We start from the raw sequence: 20,037 nt of genomic DNA, 5'->3' as shown, positions 1-20,037 counted from the left end.
GATCCTGTTCTTCCTACAGGAACAGACTGTAGACATATTTAGTTCCCCCATGTTGAGCTAAGTTAGCATCAGGAGTAACTCAGTAATTATAGTGCAATTTGGGGATTTGAAATGATCAGCTGGTTTAGTAAAGAGGATTAGAATTTTGTATTGTATTATTACAAAAAGTTACAAATCAAAGCTAAGATCATAATAACACCTGCAGTTCAGCCTTTAATTACAAACTCTACTGTATAGATTTGGACTGAATACAAACATACGGTGACAAAATGCTTTAGAAAATATAATTAATGGAAATGCTTTATACTGCATAAATAACTCAGCCCTTCAAAATTTAGAGTCTTTTTACTGAATTAAGAGAGATTTTCATATTCTAAAATCATACCATAATCACTATAGGCAGCTATAGTTTTTACTGTTGCCTCAATGTTTTCCTCGTTCTCCTGAGCCTCCCCATGCTCTTGTGACTTTTCTCCTTCAGTATCTTCCTCTGTGGAATACTCATTGTCCTCATAACCATATCTCATTTCTGGCATTGTGTACACAGGTTCTGCGGTGGTCTCTCTAATATTCTCCAGGACCCTACTTTCAGTTCTTTCAATGTCTTCTAAACCATGACTGTAACCAGTTTCACCAGCTCCAGGAAAAGGCAACCTTCCAAGGAGAGGAAAAAGAAAATAAATTAAGTATTTAAGCACCAGTATGGTCTTGAAAAATGCACCTGGTTCATTCCTTCTGAATACCGTGAAAAAAATTTTTGACCCTGATCCTGTTTCTGTTAAAGCTACTTTGAATATAACTACGAACCCAAAAGGAGAAATCTTATGTACAGAGATACGCACTGAAAAAGTTTAATAGGCAATTCCAAACCTTTCAATCATAGACACTTGCTGTTGTGTGTCTCCCTGATCTAAGTTTTCACACTCTTTTTGAAGTTCAGGTGAAGGATAACTGTTCATTTCTTCTGTGGGGAAAGCACAGATACCACGGGTGAGTTTTAAAGTCCTCCAAACTGCAATATGTTTAATAAAAAGCACCACATGATTTTTTTGTTGTGAACTGGAGCTTGCATCTTTCAATAAGTAACACACCACATCTCAGGGACTGACACTACATCCAGGAAAATGAAAACTATGTTAGAGATCATCTAGATGAGAATGACTCCTGAATCAACCTTTTATACTTTTGCCTTGCTCTGTAATACACTATTTACCCTTCAATAGAAACTTTGACATCTCTATACATTTAAATCAGCAACAACTTTAAATTTTAAATCAGTGACAATTGTGTGGTATCAACAAAGCCACACATTAAATGCAAACTTCAGGGAAAAAAAAAAAAAAACCAACTACTTAAGACTTTGGCCTAAGGCACCATTAAAATATAATGCTGTTCTGTCATTACTGGCGCTTCCATTAGTGTCCAGCATCAGTAACAAACTAAAGATGAAAGACTGGCTAGCTAAATTACAACTAGAAACTGAATGATAGCACATATAGCCTGGCTACCTTTTTCTACACAGCATTTCTTTCTTTCTGTAACTTAAGCAAATACCATTGCGTGCTACTTACGTTGTAGAAGATTTAGGAATGCCCGGCTAAACCTCTGAGCATACACCATCTCAGACGTTGAAACCCTACCCAATGTCAGTAAGTGCTGGTCTGTGGGGGTGCTTGACAGCTCAATCAGCTGATTGTCACTCACATCATCGCCAAGTGCAAGAGTGAACAAGGTGAATCCTTGGCACTTGGCTCCGAGTGAAATATCTCTCAGCTTTTCTCTGTCCCACATGCTTGTTTTGCTTCCAACTATTGAAAATATGACCCTGTGTTTTCTTTGTCTGGGAGCTTTAAAGAATACATTTTCAACCGTCCACTGTAGGGCAGAAGCAATGGCTGATGGCCCTTCCAGTTGGTGAACAGACTCTTGGATATGTTTCTTCATCAAAACTTTATTGCTGTATGTGACTAGATCAAACTCCAAGGCCACAGGGGTCTGGTTTCTGTCAGGCAGGAAGCCCCTGGGAGCCTGCTGCACCACTGCCACTCTGATGCCTCCATATGATTCATTTGGCTGCGAGGAAACAACAAACTGATCTAGCATATTGCTCACAAAGTCTTTGGCGCTCTGAAACTTTTCAATGCTGATGCTGCGAGAGCTGTCCATGATGTAAGTGATATCCATATCCATCAGAACAGGGGGAGAAAAGGGCACCTCGCAGTTGGTACTTGGTTTGCATTTATCTAGAGAGGAGGAGTCAAAAGGCAGCAAACTATTTAGCAATACAACAAAAGCACTATCTTAGAAAAAAAAAAAATCACACAGTCCTATTAATCAATTTTATTTTTCTTAAATTTTGATTTAAAAAAGAAAAAATCAATTTGGCAACTGGAAATCTTGTTGTTCTTGTAAAGAAGAACAGGTGAGTCTTGCTGAACAAGGTTTTGAGATACCATGCGAAATTATTCAGGCATGAGAGAAAAAAAAACTTAACAGATAAGAGTTCCCTTGAGAATTTTTTTTCTGTTGAAATCTAAACATTGTAAAAGACACTGGAACAAACTCAATTTTTCATCTCAGACCATTGTTCAGCATTATGAAATATTAATCATTTAGTAGCTTCTCCTCCCCCCCCCCCCCCCCGCCATGTAGAATTTACAGTAAATGAGCCTGGTTCCTGGTTCCCCAGAATCATAATGCTATTTTAAGTCTGTTTCTGATAAAAAGGAAATGCCAAACACAATAATTAATTTTGCATGGCTGAGACAGCAACCAACTAAACAGCTTTTGTGGTTTTGAGATTCTAATTCTTACCATCCACTGAAGGGGAAATTCAAATTGTAACTTCTCAGCAGTGGTAACCTGTAACCAAGGAATGATCTGGCATGGAGGGCAAGAAGGCCCAATTGCAGAAGAGGTTAAACTGGCTGGAAGCAGGAATGCCAGAGACAGAACAACTCTCTAGAAGGGAGTGAAGTTTCCCTTGGTGATGACAAGAAACAGCCAGAATGTTGTCTTGTAGTCATCCCGGAATTCCAGCACGCAGGGGCCACCTTTGGGCAGCAGAGCTGGGCTGAATCACCCCATGCAACCATTCATGGGATTGGCACTGGTGTAAGTGTATACAAGGAATCAACTCTTAAGGCATCTTTGCGGACTCCTTGTAGAACCACTTATGGCAGAAGGACTCTGCCCAATACATTGTTCATTAAATTATTTTTTTATATTTAAGCACAAACACGTTTAGGGGATACCATAAAAATTCCTCATCACCACACTGCAGAATAAAGTCTATAGAAATTTTTATTGAAAGGGTAAAAAGACCAATACAACACCTGGAATTTATAAAATGTCTTACCAAAGCAAAGCGAACAGTCTGTGATGCTTTCCAAACTTTCATCCTGTTGTCTTTCCCAAACAAATAATCGAAATCCTCTAGTATCATCAATCTATGTTTTAAAGCAGACACAAAAGTAACATTAAAAAGATAGAGGCAAAACACAGATGTTTTCTCTTTGTTCTTAACACTCAATTTCATTACTATTTCTCTTAAAATAGATACTATCCCTAAGTGGGTGGTTTCACTGCTATTGTATTATTGAACAGGTACACAGAAGACTCTTTCAGTTGCCATTCTGGAGCATTCCGATTGACCTGGAACATAACAAGGAAACCACTTTGTGCCTAAAGATTTAACTCCATGCCATGTCATACAGAGGTTGCCAGGTTAGTGTAGCTGCTAATGACAATAAATTGGTGTTAGCACAGCTTATTAGCTAAGAGTATTGCATTAAGACAGTCATGATAGATTATTCAAAGCTAGCTCACATATTTCTGCATGGTGTTGAACTTTGGTTCTCTGTTTACACCCATTTTACAAGTCCTCTTTCTGCTCTTCCTAGATTAGGTAGGGACTCAACTTGCTCTGTTTGTATGCGTATGGCTATCCAGGTCTTGATTGGGGTGGCTGAGTGCTACTGTAATACAAATGAGGGGAAAAATGAGTCATTGTGGGTTTGCAACTGAATGCAAATGAAAGAAAACCCTCATGGTTTAAATTCATATACCAAGAGCTTTCTGCGAAGGTCACCATATTCTCCCCTTGACAAGGCAAAGCACTATGTTCTGGCTTGAAAAATACTTTATTTTTAAAAAATAGGGAGACAGCCTTTATAGGTGTGAACAGAAATCTCAGCACAGGTAAAAGATGTTAAGACTTGGGTTTGTTTGGGTTGGTTTTTTTTTGCCAGTGAAGGGCTATCACATTTTTTTTCTTTTCTTAGTAGGGTGCTACAAAGTAAATGGCAGGATCTCTTATCTCAGCTCTTTCTGGGACAAAGAGAAATCCTCCACAGTTAAAATGTTTTCTTGGGAAAGAAAATACTAGCATTAGGTTATTCTAGTGCTAGAACTTTCTATGTGTTGCCTGTGATCAGCTGAAGGAAGACAATCTTCCCCAGTAGAAGATTTGACCACAGAAATGCTTGAGGAACCCTGAAGAAGCTCCAACAACATCCTACAATTTCACTGACCACTCAACGCTATCCAAATGTAGTTCAAGGGAAAAAACCACTTCCTTGTAGACTAAAGTAAATAAAAATGGCTGTAAAATATCATATTGCAGGAAATTAACTATATATATGGGTAAGCTAAAGTGGTGAGGAAAGATATAATTACTTCTTTGCATTAAACTTAAGCTTTTTGTGTGTTATATACAACATACACAACACAATTATCTTCTGATTAATGTCTGTAAAGGATGTCATAGATAGGCCTCTTCAAAGGAATTAGAATTGGCAATGACTGTTTAAGTGACCTCCAAACAGAGACTCCTAAAGCAAACTAACCAAAGCCAGTAAGTATCTGTGGCTACAGGTTGGTAGGATCATGAAGATTAAACCACCTGTCAACTGCAAGGGCAGAAGTCCATCTGAAAGAAAAAAGGGAGGTTGTATTTTCTTGGGTACTGGTGGTGAGGTCGGTTGCTTTCCCATCACTGTAACCATAAAGGAGAACTGGGCAGTGAATTTTTTGCCTTTCCCCCTCATACGCAGCTTTTTCAAACCTTTCTACTCTCAAAACTGATTAATGGGAAGTTGGCACCTGTGTAAATATCAAATGTCAACATACGCATTCAGATTTGTAATCTGCTTATACTAAGTAAACAAAACACTAATGTTTGCTCCTGTTTATCCTGTGGAGCAACCCAGTGCATAAACTGTAAGATTCCTTCTCATGTGCCAGCAGAATTTTTTCATTCTGTAAATTAACATTCAGCCAAATATGTGAATTGAGTTAGAGATATGAGGCTGCATGAGAATAAATGTAATACAAAGATTAAAGGACTAATTTAGATGCTACCGGATCAGAGCTTAGACTCCAAGTTTTGCACTTTTTGTAAGTAAACATAGTTTCCTTCTATAAGGATAATTTTGAAGAAACAGCAGCTGGAAGGAATTTTATTTTGAAAAAGTTAAAACTGAGCACAGATGATACAAAAATAAATTGAAAAAAGAGAGAAAATGGAACCCATAGTATGAAACCTTAAAGAAGCTTAGAATTATTTTTTTGGGGGGTACCTGGTAAAGTGGATTGCTTATTTTTGTTTACTGTATTTTTATATGAAGTCATATTTTAAAACAAAATTTGTTAATTTTCTCCTGTGCTAATGGCAGTACAGCTATGAAAAAGTAAGCAATGACTGACTCAATTCTCTATAGTCTATCTACTTACTGAGAAAGCACGTCTGACATTTGGCACTTCACTGAAAGCAATAACCACTGGAATGATATCCAAGGCACTCAATTCAAGTACAGCTGTGCTGATGGCAACATCATCCTGCGATGGACCACTGGCAAAAAATAGGGCAACTTTTCTTGTGAGGATGCCCTGACGAATACGTTTGAAGACATTTCTCGAAACAAATCTCATGGCTGCCCCAATATTACGTTTTCCAGTGGATCTCTCTAGCGGTATTCTCTGGATTGCTTGTAGCAGCAAGTTGTTTTTCTGGAATTCTGAGAATCGGATGAGATATCGCGTATTGGTATTGAAAGAAACAACAGAGACGCGAGCGCCTGTTGGGCAATTGCTTTCACTGATCTTAATGGTCTTCAGCAATAACATAACGATGTTCCTCATTCTTTCAAATGCAGCTGGTGTAACATCTTCAGACATATCGAAGGCAAACACCACTTCAGTTGGATAAACTGGACATGTGTCTATATCGAAATAAAAAAATTTGTGTGAGAACCTTTCCACAACTCATTGTTAGTTTTTTCTTCAAGTCTATAAAAGAATGAATACGCAGAGGCCAGATGGGCTTACCTGATGAACAAGCTGGAATGAAGAGGTGGAGAGCAAATAAATTATTTTGGACTCATATTCATTAAAATAGTGACACGTACACTTGCTTTCACTAAAGAGCCTGATCCAAAGCTCAGGCAACTGACAGAATCTGCCAGTGAGAGACAACACTGCTCTTCTACAATCAAATACTCAAAACAGTGCAATTTTACTGGATGAGAATTAAAAAAAAATGTTCTGCGTTCTGCTGAGCACACAAGTCTAAGAGAGAATGAACACTCCAAATCTGGAGGACAAGTGGTATACAAATACTGTCTTCCCACAGAGAATTCCCCAAAGAGGGTTGGCACGAATGCCAAAGAATTAATTCATTCTTCAATGAGGACAAGAGACATTTGTTGTAGCTTTTGAAATTAAGAGACAGGAAAAATGAGCAAAAAACATAAGCCTGTTTCATACACCTGTTGAAAACCCCTCACAGTTCATTACTACCAGTCACGATCAAACTGAACCCATATGCAAACTACTAGTCTAAAGGGTTCCCAATGGAAGCTATTCCCTTTAAGAAGAATGACTAGGTGGAATCAGAGGTAAAAGAAGACGCTCCCTACTTACGGCAGTTTTTTCGTGTAAAATTCACAAGTTCACAAGGCTGTAGGAGCAAGACAAAAAAGCAATTAATGGCAAACCCCAGACCATCCCAGACTGGGAATCTTACTATTGGTTTGAGCTGAAGGTCATATCCCAGCTCCTGAACTAATTCTCACTACTGTAAATCCAGATTCACACATTCCAGTTCCTCTTCATTTCAGATAGTGCAGTGGCTCTGCCCCTGCTGCAGCAACTAATGTTGGTTTTGGACATGCTCTGGAGCATTAAGCAACCTTTACTCAGAAGTGTTAATTTTACATGGGATTAGGATTCTGAAGAATAGCCCTGCTACTCCCAGTAAAAGTAGCTGTTGATGAGGAAATGTCTTCCTTTACAAGAAGGTGAAAAGTAACCCTAAAACTGAGCTGGTATGTAAACTGATGTGAATGAAGAAACAAATACAGGAATATTCATGTTCCAACAGTTTGCAAAAGTTTGGATACAGCATTAATCAGAAACACCCACTGCACTCTGACAAAAAGATATGGTTTTCTAACAGCTAATTGTGCTCATTGTAGTCAGTGCTTATAAATGGAAGACAACTAAAACTGTTAGTTCCATGCAGTGTGCAATTAGCTGTAAGGTAATTACTTACTTCCATTACAATGGTGCCCATCGGTCCCTTGGCACCCTGAAACAAATTAAACACAGGCCCAGAAAATCAGATCCTCATAACGTATTTCCATCTATGACTCTGTAGCCCAAATAAAATGCAGGCACACAGTGTTTCCCTGATAACCATTTGTGAATTTGAAATATGAGGAGACATTAGTTCCCAGCATGGACTTCTGTGGACCTGTTCCCAACAGACTTGCAGACTACTTCTCAGACCTATTTCTCAGTTCATTTTCCTTCCTGGTTTTATAAATGTTCAATACTTGTTGCACTTGAGGACCAGTATAATTCAAAATTGGATTTCCTTTCTAAACCAGCAATTTCTGTGCTGTGGTTCAGTTATCTGCACCTTACATCCTTTTCAACCTCTGATGTGTGATAGCTCGCCCTCTACTCCTGCAGGGTACAATCCCCACAGTTCTACCTTGAAAGACCATCCAAGACCATACACACGTCATGACTGCTCAACCCATCTAGCTGGCTTTGGCTACTCTGCAGCCTTCTCCTTGGGAGCTGTGGGCAAATGCCAGGATTCCAAGCACCTTTTTTCAAAATAAAATTACTATTTAATCTTCTTAACAGGAATAAAATGCAGGGAAATGAAGCAGCTTGAAAGTTTTCATCATATGTGCAATTCAGATGAGTAGCAAGACTACTGAAAATTCTCACTTCCTTGCAGGGGGCTGCAGTGAGATAGATAAACCAGAAAAAAATGAACTCCATATCCCATAACCTTTACCTTAGCTTCTCTCTACCATAACACTACAGTTTACCAAAATCATATACTTCCTTACGTCCCAAAATTACAACCCCATCTCCATATTTGGTGCTTTTGCCTCCAATTAACCTTCCATTCCTCCTTTTCCTGCCTGAGATACATTCCTCATCTCCTCTGCTGTCTTACTGCAGCACTATCACAGCCATTCCATGCTTTTATCTTCTTATGTTTCCCAGCAGGTCCCAGCCCTTTGGTACTGTTCAGCAAGAGTTAACTGTGAATTCCCTGAGCTCTAATGAATGTTACTTGCAGCAGCTTATTAGTGGTGATTGAGCTGTGCAGTCTTGACCCATACAGATAATCATGCCACCAAGTTAGGAAGGATGGGTAAAACAGGTCTATTTTGGCTGGCTCTGCCTACTACCTATACCCCTTTCTGCATCCCTATCTCTTCCACTTCTCACAGAATTCCCACCTTTCCATTTCACTGATGGACTGCCACTACAATAATCCCACCAAGCCCATACCTCCGAAGCTCCACTCTCACTTCTACATCTGAAGAGGAGATCTCGAGCTTGAAAACTGTCTGAAGACTTCTTGGACAATGGATTGGCAAGGGCAACAGCTATCTGTCTCATCAACACATAAGGTCTGTAAATTATGTGAGGAGCCAAGCAGCAGGGAGGGCAATGCATTCCAACTGGCACCCTTGGTCATTCTTGTGCCCAGCATCATAAAATAAAGTGGACCAGGTACATTCATGAACCAGCACAGTGTAATGACAAAAAAAAAAAAAAAAAAAAAAAAAAAGATGTTTTACGTGTTGCATGTATCCCATGGGCCATGTTATACAGGTAAAGACAGTGTTATCAATAATGTTCCATATTTAAACCGTAAGAGTAACCTTAAGAAAGTTTGACAAGAAAATCATTAACAGTAGGGATTGTTTCTGGTCACCATGAAGCTCATTTGCAGAACTGCTGTAAAATAAAGATAGACACATACAGGGATTTTCCTAACTGACTACAATGTTAGTCCTAAATCCTACTGAAATCTACAATCCTTTCCCCTGCTTAGATAGAGAATAAAACTTTTTTTCCTATAAAATGCAGATCACAGACACTGGAAAAGTACATCAAGACATCTACTTGTACATAAGGATTAACAGGTTACTCTCAATTTAAGTTTTAAGTAAGTGCCTGTACTTGCAAGCCTGATTTTAAATGGCTTTTCTTTTAAAAAGAAAAAATGCATTGGCTTTCAGCAGAACAATTGAGTTCTACATTTTAGTACTCTATTTTTTTTTATTAGATATTTACCCAGGCTAAAGATGATACCAAATACTGTGGAAGAAATTATGTCCAGCACTATATCTTTGCAGTTCCATTTCCAACAGCAGGTGTTCTTGTGCACACGCATCCACAGGCAAGACATAACTCTATACAACTGCAAGGCTGATTAAGCATAGTTTACCACATGAAACACTATTGAATATTCCATTAATCTAATAGCAAGTTTAAGAGCAGTCTAAGAGTGATTTTTTTTAAATAAAAATATATTACCATAGGTCCTGATGGCCCTTGGTCCCCTGGATCTCCCAGGGAACCTGGTGTACCAGCATCCCCCTAAAAATAGAAATTCAAGTTTTATTCTTTATAATTCCACACAAAGGTGCAGAATTTCAGCAAAGAAAAACCTCTATAGTGTGAGTTGGATCCTGCATTTACATAAAGATAGACTACTAGCCGTTAGAATTATTAACCACGAATATCTCTAAAGACTTAGACCAGCATTCTCTCAAGACCTTTTGCCCAGGATATGGCAATAAAGATCAGAGTGGGAACCGATTTCAAAAATGTTTGGTGAGGAAACTCCTAAGACATAGGAGCTTTACTTATGGAACTCTTCACATAGTTAACAGATTTATCATTCTTACTCTTCTACCCCTAAGTCCTTTGGGTCCTTCAGCTCCTGGAATGCCTGGGTCTCCATCTTCTCCCTGAAAATTAATGAAATCCAGAACTTCACAGGAAAGGAGAAGACACACAGAAAGTCAGATAACCACTTCCAAACAAGAATAATGTAAAAGAAGACATAAAGAAAGCGAACATGCCCATTTAATCATACCTCTGGACCAGGATATCCTACGATCCCAGATTCTCCCTAATAAAAGAAAGGACAAAGACTTTATAAGAATCTAGAACTATGTGATCTGCTTAGTGTTTGATGTCTTCAAACCGAAAACAATTTCAAAATCATTCTTAGCATTCCACCCCATGCAAGTAACAGTGGCCTGTTACTCTCGTCTCAAATGACACAATTTTAGATTAATACCTTGTTCATCTAAAGGAAGAGCATTTTAAAAATTTCCATCAGTTTCTGAATTAGGGCAACTAAGATGATTAAGGGAGTGGAGCATCTCCCTTATGAGGAAAGACTGAGGGAGCTGGGTCTCTTTAGTTTGGAGAAGAGGAGACTGAGGAGTGATCTTATTAGCGTTTATAAATATATAAAGGGGGAATGTCATGAGGATGGAGCCAGGCTCTTCTCAGTAGCGACCAGTGATAGGACAAGGGGTAATGGATTCAAGCTGGAACACAAGAGGTTCCACTTAAATTTGAGAAGAAACTTCTTCTCAGTGAGGGTGACAGAGCACTGGAACAGGCTGCCCAGGGAGGTTGTGGAGTCTCCTTCTCTGGAGACATTCAAAACTCGCCTGGACGCCTTCCTGTGCAACCTCATCTAGGTGAGGGGGGATTGGACTAGATGATCTTTTGAGGTCCCTTCCAATCCCTAGCATACTGTGATACTGTGATACTGTGAATTTTCAAGAGTATTCCATTTCTCAAATAAGTGTTTTATCAAAGCTTATTGAGGCCTCCTAGTAACATACAGTGGAATTCCTGTTCAGCTATTGTAAGTAAAGTATAATATTCAGAACTCAGTGTTTGAAAGCAATTTCAAAATGTTGTACCCTCCATACTAAACAGTGATACCATAATATTTTTTCAGCATATTAGAAGACACTTCATTAATTGTTTTCAGTTACTTCAGTTTTCAGTGTGTTCCTTGCTCATATATGAGATGTCTCACAAAGACCAATCAGAAATTAAGTGCATCTTTCCTTGACATTAGAGTAACTATCAGAATTCACACTATTTAACATATGTCCTTGTTTTAAGAATTCCCTCACACTGAAGGGGGCATGCTTGTCAAAAATCATATGACTTTATCCCACAGTTTCTAGGAAATTCCATGCACATAGGCCCCACATCACGCCTAAGAGAGCGTAATGTGATTGTGAACCTTTATAATTAATAGCAACTTTAAATAAAACCTATTTTATACTGAAGGCTGTTCTCTTAGCTATCAGGGGAAACCAACTCTTTCTGGATCACTATTCTGGGGTGAATTGTTTTTTTGTTTTTATTAATTGCTTTAATTCTGCCAAATCGTGGGCAGACACATCAGCGTATAAGAAGGGCTTTAAGTCAATCCTTTAAAACAGTGAATAATAACAAGAAGATTTATCAGAAACCTTTTTTCCTCATTTCTGGTAACAAGGAGGATGTTCCATGAAATGAATGAGTGGGAGATTCCAAGAGATGAAAAGAACTAGTCTTACACAGAACGTATGCTTAACCTGTGAAACTCTCCCATCAAAAGAAATTCTTGAGGAAAAGAAGGTAAGAAAAGAGATTGAATAATAAGAAGCATCAAGAGTTATTTTAATAAAAAGCCATTTTAGAAAAAAGAGCTCATCAGTTGAAGAGGCTCCTAGGAAGCCTTTCATATCTTTTCTGCAGCACTCTGCTTCTCCCACAAGAAGGGAGAGTGAAACAGATGGGCCTGCAGTGACATCCATTGGACCACTTCTGTTTCACAAGCAATGGGAAGGGACTAGTATTGTAACACTGCACAAACTCTTTTAAAGGAGGACTGCAGCTGTTTCCACCATCCTGACCATTTTGCTCATGGACTGACCCATTGGCACCACTGGTCCCATGATTTTGACCTCTTACTTTCTGTATACTTTTTATTTTAGCTGGATTCTTGTACATTTTTAGATACGTAGGAATTTCACTGCTATTTTTTTCAGGGCTGTGAAGAGAACGATAAGAATTTCTAAATAGGTAGCAATCCAGAAACCCTCAGATCTTGTTGTTGACCACAGGACCACAAGGAACAATATTTCACATTAAAACAGTGAGGATGTTTGGAAAGTACCACCCTCACCTTGGTAGTCAAGGAATGCCTCCTCTGAAAGAAGGAAAGAGTCCAAAGTGGCTGGCCCACCAATACTTGCCAACAAGAGTGGCTAGTCAAGCAGACTGAAGTGGGGAGAAAGCACCATGTGCTTCAAGTAGTACAATCCCCCATGTCCGTATACACACATACACACATCAAGGGAAAGAGTAAGAGAGAATGGCTCTCAAAAGAATATCCTATTGCAGAATTTCTCACAAGGATGGTTATAGGAAGGCTGAGCCTCTTACTGTACCTCAGAAATGCATTGAGGCCGCATGTTACATTTCTCTTGAATTGAATATGGATGGTCATGTTTGATTTGACAGTGCAGAATGGAGACTGTGAGACATCCTGACTCTAAACACTCACCTTTGCTCCTTTGCTCCCTTCAGGACCATAGGAATCTCTGCCATCCACGCCCTGCATAGGTTGAATATACTATGAGTTAGCTTTTAATAGAAGATTAGATTCACATCCAATTCCATTTTGTAATAAATCCCTCTCATTACAATGAGATGTCCAGGCTGTTAGGACTGACAAAGTAGGGCAAGCTATCACAACACATTCTAAAAACAGTAGCATACGGTGGCAAAATCTGTAGAGAGAAAACTAGGATCAAGTTCACAGTTCCTGTCAACTGTATGCCCTACCTCTAGCATATTCTCTCTCTTGTAGAGAACCTGAGGGGAAAGATATTCTGTCTAGCCCACAAGGAATCTGGTGTCCATAATGAAATAGAACCAAACGTGAAATAATTTTAATTGTATCAAATAGAGCAAATAGAAGGGAATTAACAGTACTGATTCAGATGGATGGATATTAAACTACAGAGGCCCTGAATTAGGGCAGAAAGACTCACAGGCATGCCTCTCCATCCCGCTGGTCCCACTGGGCCCTTCTCTCCAGGGTCACCAGCTTCACCCTGTTATAATTGAAACATAAAAGGCATTAGTTTGTCTCATTCAGGAGAATTCTTCTTTCCAAAATGCAAACTTGTCTGCTAGGCTGAAGTGTGCTATTAAATTTTATAGACTACTTGATGCTGGTCAAAAGCATCCTATTAACAGACCATGTTTCATGGAATTTTCCTTGGGGTGGAACTGGAAAGTACTTGGCAAATCAGAATATGCTGAGCATTCATGCAGCTAAACCCCAAAGGCCTTCATCCAATTAAACTCCCATTGTTGCACAGAATAACCAGTGAGAAGATTGTTTTCTGGAAAAAGTTATATTAATGGTAGCAGGACATAGCCTGGAATTCTACCAGCCTGAAGCATCTGTTGATAAGAGACAGTATTTCTCAGGCAGGCTGTTTGCACTGTGCTCTTAGTCCTCTTGCAAGTTTTCTTTTCTTCAGTTCTTTTTTTGATTTTCACTTTCTTAATGATCTTTCCTCTAACAAGAACTCCAATATTAAACAGTACAAAACCAGACTGAGAAAATGGAATGTATGATGGATTAAATCCCTATGTTTCTTCCCCATTTTTGTCACCATTTCACTGTATGTTTTCACACAGTGACTCTTCTCATGGTAGCACTTTGACCTTCCGATACCTCTCTGTCACTGAATGTAATAATACACTGAATGTAATAACCTTTCAAAGAGACTGAAAGGTTTAGCTAACTGGTATTATTTATGCCTTTTAGATCCAGAAATGCAACGAAACCTAAAATTAGTTATTTTTATTTAATAAAGTAAGTCTCCCATATCAACGCCCATTAATGAAAGGAAAGTAAGGGGTAACATTTATTATAAGTAAGTGAACCACAATGTGGACCACTTAGTAGTATAAGCCTTTCTTTTTAACTTCATGTTGATTCGGTTCTCCTCAACACATTCATTCCTGTATAATAGACATCATAACAGTCAAGGTTCCTTGAACTGGTTAGGAATCTTTAGAACAAAAAAGTTAAAATAAGCAGCTATGCTTCATTGAACTGGAAAGTTCAGATTGGACATTAGGAAAAGGTTCTTTACTGAGAGGGCAGTCAGTGACTGGAACAAGCTCTGTAGGGAAGTGGTCACGGCACCAAGCCTGTCAGAGTTCAAGGAGTGTCTGGATGATGCTCGTAGTCCTACGGTTTAGTTTTAGGTAGTCCTACGGTTTAGTTTTAGGTAGTCCTACAAGAAGCAGGGAGTTGGACTCGATGATTCTTACGGGTCCCTTCCAACTTGAGATATTATGACTAACTGGTACATATTTTCAATGTATTAGACAGATTCTAGGAATCATAAAACAAGCTCAAGGGTCAGCACTGCCATATCCCTACTGCATTTTGTGAGACTCCAGGATCCACTGAGAACCATGACCACAACAGCAATTAGAACAGCAGTTATGGCAACACTAAAAACTTCTTAGTATAGCTCTGACACCCATAAAATTACCTTGAACACACCACTTGCCTTCCCATACAATCTAAAAATGTCTATAAAACTTAACATTCTTCACATGTTCCATATGAACAATACAAGTGTTAGGTCATGCTTCTTCAGGCAGATTCTTGAATGAATGATGCTGTTAGATTGCTGTAATTAGGAACCTTAAAAATCTTTACCTTTGCTCCTCTTGTGCCTAACTTGCCAACAGAGCCAGGTGAACCTGGGGACCCCAGACTAGCCTGTAATCAGAAATATCAATTAAAAGGTACACAATGAAGACTCAAGGGCTCATCACACTCAAGGATTCATTGCCACTTGAAATTATTACAGAATCAGTATAAGTATTAGCACAGTAACAGGACTTTGAGGACCACAGTAAGAGATACTGGTCAAGCTAACATTCCAGTTATTTCCTGTTTTCTGTATGGCCGCTTTAAAAATCTAAAAATTTTATTAAGTATGACATGAATGTTATTTTCTATCTACATAGATACCTAGTGAATACATGCATATGTGCACAAACAATATGAATATATAAACACACACATACAAATGGGTGTGTAATCATGAGCATCATTACATGACTGAAGCAGATCATAGAATCATCACAGAATCATAGAATCGCTGAGGTTGGAAGGGATCTTTAAGATCATCAAGTCCAACCATCAACCTACCCTGACAAAACCCCTTCTAAACCATGTCCCTAAGTACCACATCTACCCTTTTTTTAAACACCTCCAGGGATGGCAAATCCACCACCTCCCTGGGCAGCCTATTTCAATGTTTAATAACCCTTTCAGTGAAAAAATTTTTCCTAATATCCAATCTAAATCTCATCTGACATAACTTGAACCCATTTCCTCTCATCCTATCACTTGTCACCAGGAAGCAGAGGTCAGCCCCCACCTCTCTACAACCTCCTTTTAGGTACTTGTAGAGGGTGATAAGGTCTCCCCTCAGCCTCCTCTTCTCCAGGCTAAACAACCCCACTTCCCTCAGTCATTCCTCATAAGACTTGTCCTCCAGACCCCTCACCAGCTTTGTAGCCCTTCTCTGGACATGGTCCAACACCTCAATGTCCTTCTTGTAGTGAGGGGCCCAAAACTGAACACAGTACTCGAGGTGGGGCCTCACCAGTGCAGAGTACAGGGGGATGATCACTTCCCTAGTCCTGCTCGCCACACTATTCCTGATACAGGCCAGGATGCTGTTGGCCTTCTTGGCCACCTGGGCACACTGTTGGCTCTTATTCAGCTGGCTGTCCGCCAATACCCCCAGGTCCTTTTCTGCCGGGCAGCTTTTGAGCCACTCCACCCTAAGCCTGTAGCACTGCATGGGGTAGTTGTGACCCAAGTGCAGGACCCGACACTTGGTCTTGTTGAACCTCATACCATTGGCCTCAGCCCATCGGTCCAGCCTGTCCAGATCCCTCTGCAGAGCCATCCTACCCTCAAGCAGATCAACACGCCCGCCTATCTTAGTATCATCTGCAAACTTACTGAGGGTGCATTCGATCCCCTCATCCAGATCATTGATAAAGATGCCCAAAGCTGACAGAGTAGGACATTCCAGTCCTGAGTTACTCTGGTGTAACTCCAGAATAAGAACCCCTGAATCAACGGCATCACGCAAGTGAGAAGATCAGCAGTCAGTGCTCAATAGGTACAACTTCATCATACCCTAGCATTAAATCTCACAGGCCATATTTTAATGAAGCCACTGACCAGTATCTAACTTTGGCCTCAACTACACCACAGTACATCTGGATTTATACATGCTGCAAGACATGCTGTTAGTCCTGATACTATAGAACTGAGAGTGGAATCTAGAGCTAAAGCTTTTCATTGCAATCATGCAAAAGCTTTGTACTACTGAAACTCACTTCCTATTCACCCACCTAAACTTATTTTCAAAGCTGTCACTTTATCATATGAGGCTGCAAATCAGTTTCCTGAAGTACTATACTGAAAACCCCTCAGTTTCTTCTTTCTATAATTTTTTTAAAAACTCTTTATAGGAATAATATCAACACTGAGAATGAAAAGCCCTAATGTGTACAGCAGGAATATATTATTTAAAGCTAACCAGAGGGCCTGGCATGCCTTGTGGTCCTGGAGGTCCTCTGATTCCTTGTAGTCCTCTTGGGCCCTAATGTAGAAAAGTCATTGAAAAAAAGGTTAGTTCAATGGTGATAGCCATACAATGATTAGATTGCTGCCACAACCAGAATCCAAGTGCCTGTTTTGCAAGCCTTAATGCACAGGTGAAACTTCTGGCTGTTTGGTTGTAAGGATTTGCCTGTGCGAAGTAGCTGAGATGGTCACTGCCTGAGGGCCATATTCAGAGAGCCACTGCGGTGTCCAAGATACCAAGGGAGCCATAAGCAACCCAGTATCAACTAGGCACACTTTCTTCAGATGCCTATATCTTAAAACTTAAACTTAAGAATATCTTTAGAGCATCTAAGACCATCTTAAAATTGGAAGTTACTGTACGCAGTCTACCACCATAATTCTCTTCAAAATTACTCCATGAAGCAAATTTTTAAAACACACAGCTTCCTCATTGGTTTTGTCAATCAGTATATCATTTTTATTGTTTTATGCACCCTGGAAATACAGTACATTCAAAAATGCAATAGATTTTATGGCTTATTGCCAGCAATTTCTAATGAATTAATTTTGAAGATATCTGCTTGATAACATCCTGTAAGCTAGAGATGTGTTGGTTAAATTACTTATTTCTGCTGTTCACTTTCCTCTTTTAATTTCACTAGAAGCTGCACCCACATAAACCGAAAGAGAAATTTAATTCCTCAGGGTTACAGATGAGATTTGCCACAGAAGAATCTTACTCATAGTATTCATTAGTTGAAGTAAACAAAGCATTCCAAAAAGAAAAACAAAAGATCAAGACTGGTAACTCATCTTCTCCATAGGTCACATAAAAATAACGCAGAATTTCTTTTAGTTACCTGTGGGCCTGGAAGACCAGAGTCTCCTGGGTAACCTGTCTCCCCCAGATCTCCTTGCTCACCCTGCCAGAACAAAACCAAAAAAACCCCAACAATCAGAGCAAATAAATTAACACCTGTCATACGTCCATCAACAAATAATATCTGCAGAGTATCAATTGAGAGAATGTTTTCCAACACGTCCAAATAGCTTTCAAGCAGCTTCAAATTCCTGTTGAAGAAGACTCAATTATGAAGCAAAAGAGTTCAGTAGCTTTTTTTGATGTTTAGGGTGTGTGATGAATATAAGAGCTGCAGTGCAAGAGGTCAGTTCTATCCGCTTTGCATTTTGCTAAGTGCATTTTACACCACAGTCTCAGCAATACTCCTGCATTACCCTTGTCCTTATCCACTGCAGAGACCATGAGAAATCATAAAGCCAGGGCCACAACTGCAGATCCCCTTCACCCTTATCCATGGAGAACTACTCTGAGGAGGAACCACGACTTCACAATTCATTCTAGAATTAGATGTCCTTATACTCCCCATCTTTCACTCTGGTTACTCAGTGAGGCAAGTAAAATCTTCCTTGGTCATGGAAAAAGAAAACCCAACTTTTCCAGCTCCCGTCTACTCAAAGTTGCCATCGAAGCATGAGTCAGTTTAGCTGACATCCATAAGAACTATTTGCTGTCTGCTGGACTGAGTAAAATGGTGATAATCAGCACCAAGATATTGGTGTCTTGCTGATCTCCTTTCACTGGAGAAATTACAAACACAAGTCTGAAGATTCTCAGGAAACAGATGGTTCTGGAAATAATCTCCTGAGGAAACCTGCATTCTGGTTGTATTGCAAACGGCTGTACTCCCATTGTCCACAATATGAATGAAAGGAAAGATACAAAAAAAAAAAAAAAAAGCCAAGAAAAAAGAAAAAAAAGCATCGAGCAAGCTTATTTGTAGCCAGACTAACAATACTGTAACACAGAACATCAGTTAGTAGACTAATGCCAGGCTTATGCCAGCTGTAAAAAAATGAAATAGAAATAGATTTTCACAAAAATCACTTTGACTGCAATGAAAAGGGACAAATTTCTTAGGCACCCTCTACTGGAATCCAAAACCGTAAGAAAGTTTTCAGCTACTTTGAATCAAACCCAGAAGAGCTGTTCTTGTTCTTTTTTTTTTTTTCCCCCTCCCTTTTACTTTTCCTCTCTCATGCCTTCCTTCAGTTTATTCTCCCTTCTGTCTTCACTGTTTTGCTTTGCTTTTGGAACACACACTGCATTGTTGTTCTGGTCTGTGACAAACACCCCTCTGAGGCTACACACCTGCCCCTTTCTCCCGCTGACTACTTCTGACTGTTAAAAATGACTAGCTGTGCTTCTTTATTTTTTTAATAGTTAGTCTTTTTTTTTTTTTTAAAAAAGTTAGTTAAATAGATAATTTGAACAAGCAGTCCTGGGAAACTGTCCTTTTCAGGATATGGTGTTCATGTTGACTGCAAGGGAAGTTAACAACTTTGTTGACAAGGGCGTCAGTTCAGTGTCCGTTATTAACAAGTAAACCCAGTACAAGTCCTTAGGCATTAGCTGGGAGAATTCTGGCTCACTGCCTGTAATCTGATTATATGTCCCTGAGTACATCACCACCAATATCTAGCTTCATCTGAAAGAGGGATTCATTTCCATTCCATTCCAGCACAAAAACGTCCTCTTCCAGAAGAACTGGCCGTACCATATTTCCTTATAGAGCCAGAACCTGTGGTACACCAAAAGGCCCTTGAAGATCCTGCAAACATTAGGACTACACAGTTTGGCTTCCTGCCCAGGGACATCAGGAAGCCTGCACAGTGAAGTTCTCATACCTTGTGCTGACAGAGCTATACCCTGTGGCAGCTTTGCAACACCCTGCCATGCAAGAGATCTAGGTGAGAGGACACAAGACCCAAAATCTCACCCAAAGATGGATGCCAGCACCATATTGCATGGTTCCATCTTGTTCCTCCAAGAGATGTGGAAGACAGCAGAGGGTAATTCTCTTTGTCATTTGCTTTTTATACCTCTTCAATGAACAGGTGATTTATATAAGCTGTGCTCTGAACATAGGCTGGGACCTAGTTTTTAATCCCTGCTGACCTATGCAAATGTTTTTGTTACGCTTTTA

At 39.5% G+C, this 20,037-nt stretch overlaps 1 protein-coding gene across 1 annotated transcript in view; it reads right to left on the bottom strand.

Annotated features, from left to right (window-relative positions):
• Nucleotides 1-353: 353 nt before the first annotated feature.
• The window catches only part of LOC309686463 (collagen alpha-4(VI) chain-like), a gene marked incomplete at both ends in the record, with an annotated part of 42,922 nt that continues 23,238 nt past the window's right edge, over nucleotides 354-20,037 (bottom strand). The window contains 15 exon segments of the mRNA XM_082499163.1: nucleotides 354-654; nucleotides 871-964; nucleotides 1,572-2,243; nucleotides 3,359-3,449; nucleotides 5,734-6,253; nucleotides 6,918-6,958; nucleotides 7,553-7,588; nucleotides 9,853-9,915; nucleotides 10,227-10,289; nucleotides 10,418-10,453; nucleotides 12,908-12,958; nucleotides 13,398-13,460; nucleotides 15,095-15,157; nucleotides 17,004-17,066; nucleotides 17,893-17,955. Of these exon segments, the coding sequence (XP_082355289.1) occupies nucleotides 354-654; nucleotides 871-964; nucleotides 1,572-2,243; nucleotides 3,359-3,449; nucleotides 5,734-6,253; nucleotides 6,918-6,958; nucleotides 7,553-7,588; nucleotides 9,853-9,915; nucleotides 10,227-10,289; nucleotides 10,418-10,453; nucleotides 12,908-12,958; nucleotides 13,398-13,460; nucleotides 15,095-15,157; nucleotides 17,004-17,066; nucleotides 17,893-17,955 (2,220 nt within the window).

Source organism: Vanellus vanellus (assembly GCF_965231255.1).
Source record: "Vanellus vanellus genome assembly, chromosome: 2".
In the NCBI taxonomy this organism is placed as follows: domain Eukaryota; kingdom Metazoa; phylum Chordata; class Aves; order Charadriiformes; family Charadriidae; genus Vanellus; species Vanellus vanellus.
This window is presented reverse-complemented; position numbering and strand designations above follow the sequence as displayed.